This window comes from Phaseolus vulgaris, chromosome 1 (genome assembly GCF_000499845.2).
Source record: "Phaseolus vulgaris cultivar G19833 chromosome 1, P. vulgaris v2.0, whole genome shotgun sequence".
In the NCBI taxonomy this organism is placed as follows: Eukaryota; Viridiplantae; Streptophyta; class Magnoliopsida; order Fabales; family Fabaceae; genus Phaseolus; species Phaseolus vulgaris.
Window position 1 is genome coordinate 50,493,369 of NC_023759.2, and position 14,753 is coordinate 50,508,121.

The following is a 14,753-nucleotide window of genomic DNA, read 5'->3' on the forward strand; positions in this document are numbered from 1 at the left end:
ATAAATCAATTTCAAAGACAAAAAATAATTAGTTGTTATAATGGTTAAATTAGAGATATTTTAGAGACAAAAAAAATAGTTTCTAAATTAATTTATATTATTCTTAAATAATTTCTAAATTTGTATTTAATTAGTTAACAAGGTTTTTCCTACCAAATTTAGAATCTAAATAAACTATCTAACAATAATAGAAACTAATTTATAAAATAAAAATTATTTTAGTCTAAAAAAAGGTTGCTAATTTAGTCAATTATTTTTTATTTTTAAAATTGGTTTCAATTCAATGATTTTCTTTTAATGCACATTTTGTTTTCATATTTTACAGCTCAAATATAGAGAGATTTTTTTTTATCAAGACACTTCAAAAGTCAAAAGTGTCCCAACCCTTATATTGTTTTCATATTTTACAGATCAAACATAGAGAGATTTTTTTTATCAAGACACTTCAAAAGTCAAAAGTGTCCCAACCCTTATATTGTTTTCATATTTTACAGATCAAACATAAAGAGATTTTTTTTATCAAGACACTTCAAAAAGTCAAAAGTGTCCCAACCCTTATATTGTTTTCATATTTTACAGTTCAAACATAGAGAGATTTTTTTTTATCCAGACACTTCAAAAGTCAAAAGTGTCCCAACCTTTATATAGATAACCTTTATATAGATACAGAGAAATTCAACCCTTATACAATGAATCCCAGATCTAGCTCAAACATAGGGAGTGGAATAGAATAGGAAAAATTCAAGCTAACCACTGAAATGCCGTTTATCTACTTAAGGGACTAGTTGCAATTCAGAACAATCAGTGCACTTCCATGCATTTCCACTGTTTGTGATAAAGTCCCTTCAGTTATTTCTACAGCATCTCCACTCCACACTTCACTGCCCTCACAAGAACTCAAGTCTCTGCCAGGAAGGAACTTAGCCAGATCAGATGCCTGTGCAGATATCACCGTCTTCTGTTCACTTAGATTGAAGAAAGCAATATAGACTTCTCCTACACAGAGATACAAACTCCAATGAATTCTTTAATGTGACATGCTACTAGTTCAAACTCAACCAGTGTCTGGCAAATATACATAAATGTAGTTTGTCTAAATTTCATGGAAATCTTTACATGTAATACATCCATTATTCTTAAGTGTTCGTTTTCTGAATTCGAATAAAACCAGATCAATCAATTTCAATTGGTTCAGATGATTTACTCCCTCTAAAATTGAACCAGGCATTGATTTTTTTTTTTCTATTTAAGTGCTTAAATCCCCATGATCAGTAATTTCTGTCGGATGCTTGAATGAAGTTGCAGAAAGAAAACAATCAAAATTTATCTGTATTTTTTGCTAACAGACCTTTTCTTCCTGTCCCAATCCACGAGCGCAAGCCACCAGAATTAATAGTATCTGCAAAAATGAGCAACTTGCATCATGAATATTAAATCAGAGGAAAAAACAAGATAAACTCAACAACTGCATGAATAAAAAGTCATTCTAGAAAGTGGTGTGTATTTACAAAATTTCACCTTCGCTAGACTCCACTGTTGCACACAAACCAGAATAACTATTGACCAGGGTCCCATTAGGATTCAATTCCCACATCTGTTGAAGACTCAAAAATCAATTTCTAACAGAATACACAAAAAAATATATATGTAAAAAATGCATATCTAAATGTTATTGTTGGAGATCCTACGTCGACTAGAGATGAGGAGAACATTTCATTGTATATAAGTGGTGCAAACCTCATTCCATGAGCTGGTTTTATGAAGTTGAGTTAGGCTTAAAGTCCACTTTATAATATGATACCAGAGTCATTTCAAACCTATCCTAGCGAGTGTTTGTTGAGCCTATCGTGTCACCCACTATCGGGTCGCGCATAATATGTTATCCCATGCACGAGCTGTCACTCTCGGCATGAGAGGGGTGTGTTGGAGATCAAAAAACTTGCGAAAGTAATATTAAGATTGGAATAAAAGCGATGTGCACAGCACAAGCAAGATTATCTTTGAAATTGTATAAACCCCAGACAAGATTGCAAAAACTATGCACTGGAGCTACAAGCACCCTTGCAAAGCCTAAACATAGATTAAACATACCTGATTTGAATCCCACCTGCAGGGAGAAAATGTCCCTCTCTTGAACTCTTTAGAAGTGAGCTTGCGTTTCGGAGAAGCATCCAAGCAAAATTTTATTCTGCTTGGTGCAACTAAATGATGTTTCCCTTGATACATACTCACTTCATCTCTGTATCAGTATCCAATCACCAATTTCTGTTGTTAACAACATTATTATTCACATCAGGGTTAGGAAAAATGGAGAATAGAAAGATCAGCAAGATTACAATGGGAAGTAAAGTTCTCTTTTGTGCACACAGAAAGGGGCAAGATGCTTGTTTCCTAAACTCCTTTTCCAGCATATTCTTTCAAGATATTGGTTAAGGCTTTCACTAGCCCAACCCCTTGCCTTTGACTCGGTGCACCTTGTGAGGCCTAATGAATGCCTGAAAGTTGTTTTTATTTCTTTGGCACTTCTTCTCATACTAAGATCCTGATCTTCACTCTTCACACTTGTGATAAAAGGAAACTGCCAATGCAGCAAATAAATATGATACTAATTTGATGAAAATATTATTCCCTCCACCCCAAAAAATTTAGATGGCTCACATACCTCCATATTATTTGAGCTAAAAGAATTAATCTCGAGAAGGGTAGGATTTGTGATAATATCATATGTGGTAGGATCAATCTTCCGAACATCCCCACCATACATAAGGGGAGACTTTGCCATAGACCAAAGAGTCATCTGAGGGATAAAAAGGCATTCACTCAGTCTATTGATGATGCATATACAGTTGTAAGCAGATTAAAGTTAACACATGAATATATCAGAAAAAAACTTAGCTGTGCTTCTAGGAATACCTGCGTCTTCTTTTCTTCCGGATTGAGGTAACTAAACCTATGTGGACCTTCATTTGAACCTTCCAAAAACAAAGAAAAAGTGAAAATGCAGTGTCATAAACATAATCCGTTTTCCTGTCAGTCTAAATTTAAACAGCTTGTGGCAATTTTCCACGATGAGATTACAGAACATCTTTTGAGTTTTCTAATCGACCAGTTTCAGTGAACCTGCAATGTCCTCATCATAGTAGAGTGAATGCTTAGAATGCCACAATATTCTGGTTTCATATTAATGAAAACTGAAGTAATTCTGGTAGTAGAATCGAGATACAAGTAGTGTATCGGAGAGCTCATATTATGAATCGTAAATTGTTTCGTTATTGTGAATCGTAAGATTCATAAACATTAAAAAATTTAATATATACTTAAATATATAAGATATGTATACATGCAAGATACAATAAATTATATATATGTATATATATACCACACAATTTCACCAAAACAACCTCTATGGTGCATACATGTTATTAAACAAATTATGTCTATCTTTTTTTATTTACTCATTTTTTAAAATCCACACTGATTCACACAATACGGAATCGTTTCGTTTCGGGATTTAACGATTCTTTGTGCGAATCACATGATACAACTAAGATTCAGGGACGAAAAAAATTCTTCACACGATTCGTATCGTGGGAGGGTGAAACTGAATCGTTTCGTACGATACGTATCGTGAATCGTAAGATACTAACTACTATTCAGTCTGTAACCACGTTGTTTATAGCTAACTGATTAAAAGAACAAGAGTTGTGATAAAGGAAAGAGAAAAAGTAGCATCCCAGCCTCATTACCAGGATCAGTTAGCCATCCAAAGGGTAGCATGTCCAAATCAGGCCAGGATTTCCCCATTAAACCTTTATTTCCTATCATATTAGCATTTGAGAAATCCCTGATAGAATCAAATAAGTAAAATTGTATGATGTAATAATAATGGAATAACAGATAAGGGATTCAGAAATAAAATAATAGCGAGGTACTCTGAAGACAGATACAAATGTGTTGAAGTAAAATATAACGAAGTAACCACCTTGCAATATCAAAATGTGATTTGACATCCTTCCATGTATCCCAGTCATCTCCTGTTATACGATACATATTGACCAGTCCAATGACATCCTTGGCCATGGCTGGTGTCACACTAGTTCCTGGAGACAAAGAATATACAATGGGGCGATCAAACTCCTTGAGAACCTGGATTGAATGACACGTAATTAGTAGCCTCCAAAGGATCTTCCATGACATTACCAATCTCAGTTTTCAGATGAGAATAAGAGGGACAGAGGGTAGAAGAATTCCAGAATAATACCTCTGACACATAGCTTATTTCATTTAAATCAAAGTCATCCCCGAATACACAGTCATGTTTTACTGCATGGAAAGTAGAAAAGCTGTTAAAATAACTGCTAGTGGAAGGCATAACCCCTGAACTACATGCTATAGTTTTGAGTACTTTCCCTTGGTTTCTCACTTCAGCATAACCCCTGAATTAAAATATGAACAGATAGGCAATCTACAGTGATGTGATATGATATGAAAATATTAATTGAAGTTTATTTATAAGACCATTAAACACCTAGTCTACCTAATGAAGTGTCAACAATAATCTTAACAAAAAAAGGGTATACAACTATATCAGAAATAAATACAAATGCTTCACTCATCCAAACTTATTGGTGCAGATGCAATAAAACTTTGGAACTCTTCAAGATTTCTGTCAATGACATGAATTTGTTGTGATAGACCATTATAAAATTAGAATGTAAAATAGTAGTCCAATTACCAAAATCAACATCCCATGAAGCATACTGCTCATAAAGGGATCTCAGAAAAGCTTTCCCTGCTCCCAGCTTTGTATTCACACTCATGAAACCATGAGGCATCCATGCACAAGCCCTTTCTGGGATTGCTATGTCTCTTGCATACCACACTCGACCAGATTCTTGATAAGCACCTCCCTAAGAAATTGAAAGATATCAATGACAACCTTTAGATTAATGTATACACAACATCCTCAGTTCCTGCTTTGTAATGTTATATTTCAGAGAAAATGCCTTACATGGGGCATCCATTACGACTGATTTCTGTCCTTACGGAAGAAAGAAAGAAAGAAATATAGTTAAATTATGGCATAAATACAAAGCAATACCGTTTTTGTATCAAGGATAGGGGTGTTCGCGTTTACAGCTTGTGTGCTAATCCCTCTCATGACATGAATCCCAAATTTTAAACCCATTCCATGTACTTGATTAGCTACTTCAGCAAATCCTTTCCCATTTTCAGAAGAAGGCCACCTTCCTGGATCAGGAAGCATCCTCCCCCATTCATCAATCACATCAAATCCAAGAGAATCATGATAAGCACCCTCAACTTTCCTTCTATACCAGAGGTAATCCACCACAACATACTACAAAGGGTTGCAGGAAAGTGATCATATCTATATCTAACAAAAGTACTAATAGCATATCCAAACTCATTCACAAGCTATGATTCCTCACAGAAACTATACCTCATATCCATGACCATGGAGACGCTGAGAAACTATTCCAGCACTCTGTAAGAACTCTTCTTCAGATATTGTCCAGGAAAAGGAATCATAGGAGTTCCAACCTCTTGGTGGAATGCTAGCTTCCTGTCGGCCACTCTCGGATACATTTTGAGTCCACACACTGATATGACAGAACAAGGTCACAAAGATTTATACATCCAGAGATTGCACTAGGACATGATTGTGCAAATTAGAATTCAATTTAATCCAATCATCATTACTACTTTCTGCAATTAGTTAGAACAAAATTGAAGCTTGCTCATAAATTTAAAACTTGTTCCACAAACATAGTCCCAATTGAAGCTTGTTTATAATTATTCAAGAAACTATTCATGCTAATCAACATAAATGCTCCAAAAGTGTTGTTCCGAACTCAATTCCGAGAGATAACATCGCTAGGTTCAACCGCATCCAAGTATTGTCTGCTTTGGAAATTGGTGTTCCGTCACTTGACTTTAAAATACACCTCTGTAAATTGAGAGAAGAGTATCTAAACTGCTCTTGGTCTCGACTCCGGAGCGATACGAGACTATATTGGCACGGAACAATTGTCTTGGGCAAAGTGAAATTGAGATGCTGATTTTAAAATTTATCATAGATATATGCAGCTTTTATCATGCGGTGATGAAATACTATATTTGAACTTCAAAAAACAGCGCAAAAACTTGATAGGTTTTGAAGAAAATTTTGCAATGAACAAGAAAGCATGAGATGAGCGATGCGATTGGTGATCAGAGTCCGTGTTAATATACCTCTCAAAACATAGAGAAAGGAAGATAAAAAGGGAGATGGAGGATAAGGAGAAACACTTCATTGCTTTTGCCGGCGCCCCTGTTGCGTCACCAAGTTCAACGGACTTTATATGCCAACAATATATCCACTACTTTAGTTCGTTAGTTGAGACTTCGGAAACTATTATTCATGTCTTTAACATTCTCATTGAAAGCTAACAATTTGTTTGTAAAATAGGTTATTTATATGAATATTAAATATTTAACATTTTAAACAATTATTGACAGGGTGTGTTAGACATTCTTTCGTTGATGTTTAAATTTTATGAATAATACTGTTAAATTGAAGAAGGGATTTAAATTCTTTGGCTGGGCCTAACACGAATTTATACACTAGAACATATAACAGAAAATAAGATTTTAACATAAAAGCTAAAATTTTACACCATAACACACTTTATGCATCTTTATTGCAATAAAAAAAGGTTGAAATATATATCCTACATAAATTACAATTATTTATTTATTTATTAATATATTAATAATATTTTATAAATACAATCTTTCTCATCCACGGTTTAAAAAGTTATATAAAATTGAAGAAGGAAAATTAAAACTAAAGAAAGAAACACATACAAAACACTGACCTAAAAGTGTAACTTTCCCTTTAAATTGAGTAACTCCTAATTACAACTTTCAATATTATTATTTTAATATTTTTTTATCATTTAATTTTAAATATCTTTTATATATATATATATTTTAAGTTATAATTATCAATATTATTATTTTGATACTTTTTTATTATTTAATTTTAAATTTATCTTTTATTATATATATTTATTTTTAAACTCATCATATAAAAAATTGTACATATCCTCAAATTATCATTTTCCTATCAACATATATTTAATGCACTAGTTAAAGATGTTTTTGCTTGCATTTCAATAACTACAACGTTTTTTTTTTCTCTTTTTGGCATAGTCAGTGGTATAATGAAGAGTAGGGGGCATAAGAACACTTAAATTAAGAAACGATTGTGCTACTTCTTTATGGAACGTTGAATGAGGTTTGTTCCGCACCTGCAGATTCCTTGCCCAACATAGAACATTCAGAAACGACCCTTTCATTTTTGTATGGTTACGCTCTCTTCAGTCCAGATTCAGACAATAGGCACTACACACTAAACGCACACAGTAATATTTAATACATAAGTATATACTATGTATGGTTTGAGATCTTACCAAAGTTTTCTCATAAACTTCAAAGTTGTTTTTCGTACACATGTATATTGTTATTTTCTCTGTTACTTCTTTTACTGTATCGAATACATCAAATCCAATGTAACATGAAACCCGGAGAAAGAAAAGAATCCAAATTCAACTATCAGATAACCATTTACAGTTTTCCAGTTTCCAACCACTGGCTCGAGAAAACACCATGTTTCTTCATAAGCGACTGAAATATCATATCCATAAGTTTTCTTGTGATGAACATACTTCATACATTTTAGCTCCTCTATTAAAAGAAGTGAAAATAATAATAATAAATTATTTAGAAGATAAAAAGTTCAAAATTTCTATAGCATCTTTAATTACACTCTCCTACGTAATCATGAAAAGCTTTTATCAACCTGGCCCTCACATTTTGCTGCCAATGCATCGTAAAATCATAAAAACCTAGCAATGTGATTCATTAATGATTTGCACAATTTTGTTGGTACAAAAAATAATCATTTTTTTCCTGGAAGAAGAAAAGCGATCAGGGAATTGTTACATGTTAGATGAAAAGACACAATCCACCTGGTGTCTCGGCAAAGAGAATACTCAGAATAGGAAATCTGTTCATTAAAATGATAACCAACAGTCCAATCTCATTCCCTTCAAGCCATTATCTCTGCTTCAAATTTCTATTTACTGCCCCTTCTACCTCAAAGCTTATATTGACAGGAGCCCACACGTTTACCCTGGAGATAGATAGAATTCATAACTTAAATGGCATATTTCTCCCAATTGCATCTTGAGTAAAGTCCCAGTGTCGTTGATAAAATTGCGGTAATCAGGCTCTACACATGCATGGAGTCAGAGGGTTCTCCCAGAGGTCATAGTTAGGGAAAGTCTCTTCTGGCAACCCCGTCCGCGTCTGGTGAGTAACAACAACATCTTCTACAAAAGTAGCCCAACCCATGTACGGGTCCCCAAAAGACTTCGACATTAGCCCTTTGTCAGGCTTAATTGACTTTAGACGGTGACCCATGTATCTACGGGCGCCAATAATCAGCTTGGCAAAGTTGCCTCCATGGGTCATCACGAATACATCTGACTTCAAGCACACTAAGAAGTCAAGAGCTGCTAGGCTTGTCACATGCTTTCGGAAACCATCTAACTCATCTTTGGTTGCTAGCTCCTCCTTCGTAACCTGTTGTCGAGAAAAGATTAATCACATTGCAAAAGAATCAAAGGAATTCATACATGAATTGTGACAAGAAGATGAAGTGGAATTTTTTTTTTCTTTCCTAGAAAAACTTACGGAGAAGCCAGTTCAAACAGACTTATATTTGCTATATTATAATGGATAAATAAATTTTTTAGAGCAGGAGAACATTGCATCATTAGCTTGACTCCTTGATAGCCTTAACTGACATTAGAATTCCATGTCATGACATGACATCACCTCATTCACTACATAATAATGAATGTCATTTTCATCAAAAGCAAGAGAAAGGTTCAAAAACTTCAGGGCTTCAAGGAAGCACCGTGCTCGTTTTCTATAATTTGTGGTAGTGAAGAAGCCTTACCAGATTAGGGAACATATTTCTTAGTGGAGCCATCCGGTTCTGTCCACCATACACCTGGCCAGAAGCTACGTAAATTTGAGTTTCCTTAGTATAGCCCATAGCCCGAAGAATAACGGCCACTTCTCCAGGCTCTAGAGGACATCGTCCTTCCTTACGCTTCTGCAGAGCTAATTGCCACAGGTGGGAACCATTCTGCATTTTTAACAAAGACAATGTGATCAAAATGCTCCAATAGAAGGTTCTTAGAGCTCATGTTGATTTGATAAAAAGTAGGATGGCCACCTTGTACCGTCGAGGCCACTCCTTTTTTCTATACTCAGCCATTTTGACTTTCTCCTCTCTTGTCCCCACAAAATCACAGAATGATAATCCCACCATTCCTTTCTCAAATCTAAGATGCAAAGCCCTGTTTACAGTAAAATGCTTAAATCGCTTGGACACTATAACAAAACCCCCATAACTCAATCAAGATTGTGATCACAAATGTCACATACATATAAGGATTTGAACTGCCAGTTTGGTTTCTCATTCTCGATGCCAGTGAATCAGCCATCTGCTCTATATCAGGAAGAAATTTCAGCGCATGATAATTAACTCTACATCTCAGCTTGTTGATTTCAGGAGGAACATTATCATATCTGAAACAAGAACTGAAACATCATGACACAATCAATTACATACAAGAAAGACATAGAACATATATATCATCCTTGGCCTACCCCAGCCTGTCAACAAACGGTTTCAGAGCCATAATCTTCTTCTCCTTGATCCGTGGCAGAACATTATCAATGTAAAATTGTGCTGGTGCATATTTTGGAATGTTTTTTACAGTCCGTCTGAATGACAAGATACATTTGCTTTGTTAGTCAACACAAGTGTGTACTATATCACAGAAGGCATCAAATCAATACCAAACACCAACTATCGGAAACCTCTTGCTTGACATCGTTGGTAACAATATCATAAAGCTAAGAGAAACATGTAAGAAGTTAGATGATCGAAAGAATAAATATAGACAGAACATTATTTGTGTCTTCTCTGGCCATAAAACCCCCTCCCCAAAAAAATCATCACCAGTTTAGGACATGTTTAATTCACATGTAATTTAAATTCATAATTATCATTTGTCACAAGAACCAGCAATTCCACCAAAACCAAAGATAGCTAGTCTATGGATGAAACAGAAAACCGACAAAAAGCTAACTAGCTCTTTACATATCTATGTGTCTCTTATCTTCAAAAGAATCAAATAAAAAAGCACGGGAATCTCTAACTTCAAATTCATAATTTTCATGATATCAGGTCAATGGTCACGAAACCCAACACTTTAATCAGTACACCGATAAAAACAGAAAATAAAAGAGTGGTTGAGGACATATTACTCCATGTTTAAATTTTAAGGGGAAAAAGGGAAATATTTATCCATCTGGTATACCCACTAGGGATTTAAGTTTTCAAAAGATTAATAAAAAATACAGGAATCTCTATCAAACCTTATGCTAGAAAATAGCTCTGATTTATCAGTAAACCATGTTGGGATATCACGTACAATACGAACGTCATACTTAAGGTAGTCAATGAAGTGATCCACATCAAAAATGTCTTCAAATTTCCTGAAATCATGGAATTGCATCATCATGGTTAGAATGGAGGTCCGTCTTCAAAATCTACCACCCCAGGCAAGAAAACTAACAGATGACTAGTTAACCATGACTTTTACTTTCTGTCAAATGTATTTTACTAAGAATATCATTAGACAACTTAGGATTCCACTAAAACCATGATAAAAGAGGGATAAACAGTGGGTCTAATGTGTAAATGATTTTTCATGAGAGCCAAAATGCAGAGTTTTTCATGTAAGGATTAACCAAGAAAAAGGTGTCAACTGCAGGAACAAAATTATTAATTTAACCTAACTAAACTTGTCTAAACAACATGAAAAAAAAAAATTGGAAAAGAGATCTCACGTTTGGTCTTTCCAAATCTGATCCTGCTTCAAAACCGGCAAAATAAGAGTGGCATTCATTATTTTGGCTACAGCCACTGCATTGCATATCTGCATTTTAAAAGATTTGGAAAAGTAAATAACTGAGAAAATATTACATGATAATTTTATTAAACCTTCCACAGACTGTCATTCAATGTGTGAAACAAGAAAGTGAAATCAGAACCATTTTGCATGAAGACCTATTTTGAACAGAAATTCTAGTGGCATTGCAATTTGCTAGTGCACCAAATTGGATATAGTATAGTATTGGGATGGCATGGCACCTTAACAAAGTAAATCAGTCTCCTTAGGTGATTCTATCAAAAAATACTGTTCTTTTCTTAGTGTATTTTTTTACTTTCTAATTATATCATACATTTCGAAGAACATTATGTTCACATATAGTTTACAATTGGAAGGAAATTCTCCAGCCAATGGCTATGAAAGAAAAAGCAGGCAAACAGTAAAATGTCACGTTCAAGGTCAATTTCAGTAAAGAAAAACAGTCTAAGATAGAGAATATCACAATGAAAGAACATATCTCATACCGCAATTCTTTGCTGATTTAGACCACCCTCAGCATGGATGAATATATAGCCATTTGTTTCATTTTCATGAGGAAGCTCTACATGGAAGTATAAAAGTACTGTGAATAATAGCAGTAATACTAGAAACAACATACACACTGGTATGAACCTATTCCAAGTAACATAAGAGATGAATGGTAGAATATTACATTAAGAAATTAATGAAACAATTAATTTGAAGATCACTTTATCAAAAGCCATTGTTAAAAGTAAAAAAAAAAACTTAATAATTTGGCAGAGTTTTCCTTTTTAAATGAAGGAAGAAGAGAGTGGTGAAAATTCTTAAAGTCTATTCACTGCACTACAAAAATCACATTGCAGTGATAACTAAATGGTAACATCACAGTCTTGAGGGACAAATTTTAATCGCTCTGACTTGATGCTACTGGCAACTGCAAAATATGTTAAGTTGTGACAGCTTCTGGATGAAGAGATATCGTCATTACTTAATTTCTTAATACCCTGTTTTGGCATGGCTTGCAATGCTGATGAGATGTTAAATAAACAAATATATTAATGAACAGAGAAAACCATGGAAACCTGATAAAACACCATCCCGGCGCTCAGCACAGGGCCTCCAAGATGTTGTGGATGAGAAAGGATTTTCCCAAAGAGATGGCGATTCCTTAACCTGAAAATAATACCAAAGAGGACATGAGAAGAGAAAAAACACCATTGTCATTGAATAATAGAGAAGGAGGAAATGAAATGAAAACCGAAGCAGTGGTCCGTATGAGAACTTACGTGTGGGCAATGAAGAACAATGCCGTCCTTTTTACACAAGTAAGGGGCATTCTACAATAAATTGAACACGAATTCAGTCATTAGGAACTTGCCAAAAACAAAGAGTAAGAAATATGACTGCACCAGCCGAACTACTCCATTTCGTACGAGAAAAAAAAATACACGCATTACATGTACAGCTAATCGTAACTGAAGTTACTCAATAGCTGAACATTACAAATCAAAATCAAAATCAAAATAAGAACAATCTATTGACTCCACATACAAATTCCAGAGTAATTTAATTCAATTTCAGATAAACAAAATAACAGTAGAAATTACAGATGAGAGATTTCGTTTTCCACACACTACAGGCGAAAAAGGATACAGTGCATTATTAGTAAATCTCAACGCATTAGTAAATCTTAAAACGCAGGCAGAGAGGACTCACGAGTTTATGGAAGATTGTGAATACGGATACTAAGCCAACGAGGAGAAGAAGGAAGGTGAAAAACAGTGAGATCCTGGAGTGGTGAGGCGAAACCCTAGGGTCGTCGTTTAAGAAGGAGCAGACATGCCGGTCGCGCTCCTTGGACGAGTGGCGATCGTGCTCGTCGTCGTCGGCTAGGTGGCTGTCCGGAATGAGAGGGGATGAATCGCCGGCGCCGCCAACGGCGACGGCGTCACGCTTCATCGGAGAATTGGAGGCTCGGCTGCCGAGCGAAGAGGAGTGGCGGAGCTCCGCCATGCTCCGTTTGGGAATGGAGTTCGTTCGCTCTATCTCGTTCTCTTTTCACTTTCTCTCTCTATCACTAAACTGAGAAACAGTATGAAGTGAGTGGTTGTTCCTCTTCTCTTACCAACGCAGGAGAAAGCAACGTTTTCTTGTTGTGGGCGAGTCCCATGTGATTTCAGATCCACCTCCTTCCCCTATTTCTTTCTATTCTTTTCCACAACCAGCAACTCTATCATCATCATTATTTTATTTTATTTTTTATTATTATTATTTCTTCTAAGTCTCTTAGATATTATTTGAAACTTAAAATTTCATAATAAAATGTTTTGATAGATTAAGAGAAAAATATGCCTATAAACTAATTTCACATAGACTCTTAAATAATGTAGAACTAAATTAAACATCTGTGAAAATTAATTATTATTGTAATGTAATATTATTATTATTGTAGTGTAATGGGTGAATATGATGTTGTGCGCTAATGAGTCGTCTGCTGATTTTGTCACGTAATCAGCATGTAAATAAAGGACAATATTTACTATGGAAGAATGTTGGTAATAAACTCAGATACAATAAAGATAGACCAGAGAGAACTAGTATATATGTATTAAGAGGTACATGAAAAAGATAAATACACACTAGCTAAGAATATATTTATTCTTGGCTACACTAAATGTTTTAGACTTAAAATCGTTAATACTCTTATTTATATTTTTTTTTACTGTTTTTATAAAAAAGACAATAACATTCATGATTTGTATGAACCAACTTTCAAAATGGAAAGAAATAAATTATCTGTATCTAACACATACAACAATTCATGATTATCTTATATTTACTCACATCTTCACCCAATATGGTAAGAGAGTTATTGTAATTTCATTGTTTGTCTTGCTTTATTATTTTGGGTTGAAGGGGGAAGATACATAAGTTTCTATTTTTGTTATGAAAAAAACTTCTACATATAAGGCATTTAAATTTTCATCTATACATAATCTTCATTCTACTTATAGTTAAGGTAAATATTTCAATTTTCCATTAGTCTTGCTATGTGAAAATATATCATATGGAAATAGAATGGATGACTAAAAAAACTAAAGTGTTTGATTCATAAACACACAAAGTATGAGATATAACTATACCATATACCATTATATGCACAAGGAAGATATTTGATAGTTTCTTTTGTCATCTTTTAATGGCACAATTTTACTCTAATAAATAAAAAATAATTTATTTGTTTATTTAATAAAACAAAACAAAACAAATTTTATCTTAAAATAATTAATTACATATTTTAGAATTAAAATTAATTATGTGTATTAAAACTACACAATTTTAAGTTATATTAAATAACTTTTACAAAATTAGTTAGCTTATTAAAAAGGTTAATTTTTTATGTGTTGTAAAATTGTATAGAAAAACTTATATGTATTTAGGTTACTCAGAATATTATAGGAGAACGAAAAAAATTCTTAAGATCCAATTAACATTTTTTAAGCAAGCAAGAGAAATTATAGATATATTTTTTATTTCTAAAATATTGGATCCTACTCATATTCCCAATGTTAATCCAACTAATGGGATTTCGTGTTTAAGAAAAATAATTTGTTGACATTTTAAACTTTGGTTCCTAAATCTTCTTCTAAAACAATGAAATAGTTTAATATGATAATTGAACATTAATATTAA

At 33.9% G+C, this 14,753-nt stretch overlaps 2 protein-coding genes across 4 annotated transcripts; both read right to left on the reverse strand.

Moving 5' to 3' along the window:
- Positions 1–368: 368 nt before the first annotated feature.
- On the reverse strand, positions 369–6,448 carry LOC137815190 (uncharacterized). Of its 3 annotated transcripts, none has more exons than XR_011081719.1 (15): positions 6,253–6,448; positions 5,462–5,621; positions 5,102–5,359; positions 4,736–4,910; positions 4,262–4,323; positions 3,983–4,146; positions 3,747–3,844; positions 2,914–2,972; positions 2,663–2,797; positions 2,337–2,578; positions 2,092–2,239; positions 1,519–1,594; positions 1,349–1,399; positions 654–996; positions 369–469 (listed from the first exon to the last, which is right to left on the reverse strand). XR_011081719.1 is itself a non-coding variant. In XM_068618266.1 (14 exons), the coding sequence occupies exons 1-14, from the start codon at positions 6,312–6,314 to the stop codon at positions 782–784; spliced, it is 1,905 nt and encodes a 634-aa protein (XP_068474367.1). In that variant the 5' UTR covers positions 6,315–6,448; the 3' UTR covers positions 534–781. The 3 variants fall into 3 exon arrangements, 1 of the variants encoding a protein (XP_068474367.1); XR_011081718.1 differs by having other exon boundaries at positions 369–554; XM_068618266.1 differs by lacking the exon at positions 369–469 and having other exon boundaries at positions 534–996.
- Positions 6,449–7,897: 1,449 nt separating this feature from the next.
- On the reverse strand, positions 7,898–13,292 carry LOC137815193 (protein PECTIC ARABINOGALACTAN SYNTHESIS-RELATED). The gene is made up of 11 exons (XM_068618270.1): positions 12,777–13,292; positions 12,347–12,397; positions 12,143–12,233; positions 11,564–11,640; positions 10,996–11,084; positions 10,522–10,641; positions 9,748–9,864; positions 9,523–9,666; positions 9,311–9,434; positions 9,029–9,220; positions 7,898–8,649 (listed from the first exon to the last, which is right to left on the reverse strand). Exons 1-11 carry the CDS (start codon positions 13,071–13,073, stop codon positions 8,290–8,292), a joined length of 1,662 nt encoding a protein of 553 aa, XP_068474371.1. The 5' UTR covers positions 13,074–13,292; the 3' UTR covers positions 7,898–8,289.
- Between the last annotated feature and the right edge of the window lie 1,461 nt (positions 13,293–14,753).

Bases quoted from the DNA above. Each gene is read 5' to 3' on its own strand.
- LOC137815193 (XM_068618270.1), bottom strand. From the start codon at position 13,073: ATGGCGGAGCTCCGCCACTCCTCTTCGCTCGGCAGCCGAGCCTCCAAT. The intron at 11,641-12,142 runs GTTTCCATGGTT...ACTTCCATGTAG, and splicing joins CCGGGATGGTGTTTTATCAG to AGCTTCCTCATGAAAATGAA. The intron at 11,085-11,563 runs GTATGAGATATG...TTTAAAATGCAG, and splicing joins TAAATCAGCAAAGAATTGCG to ATATGCAATGCAGTGGCTGT.
- LOC137815190 (XM_068618266.1), bottom strand. From the start codon at position 6,314: ATGAAGTGTTTCTCCTTATCCTCCATCTCCCTTTTTATCTTCCTTTCT. The intron at 2,579-2,662 runs GTATGTGAGCCA...CTGCATTGGCAG, and splicing joins TTAGCTCAAATAATATGGAG to TTTCCTTTTATCACAAGTGT. The intron at 1,400-1,518 runs GTGAAATTTTGT...TCATTTTTGCAG, and splicing joins AACAGTGGAGTCTAGCGAAG to ATACTATTAATTCTGGTGGC.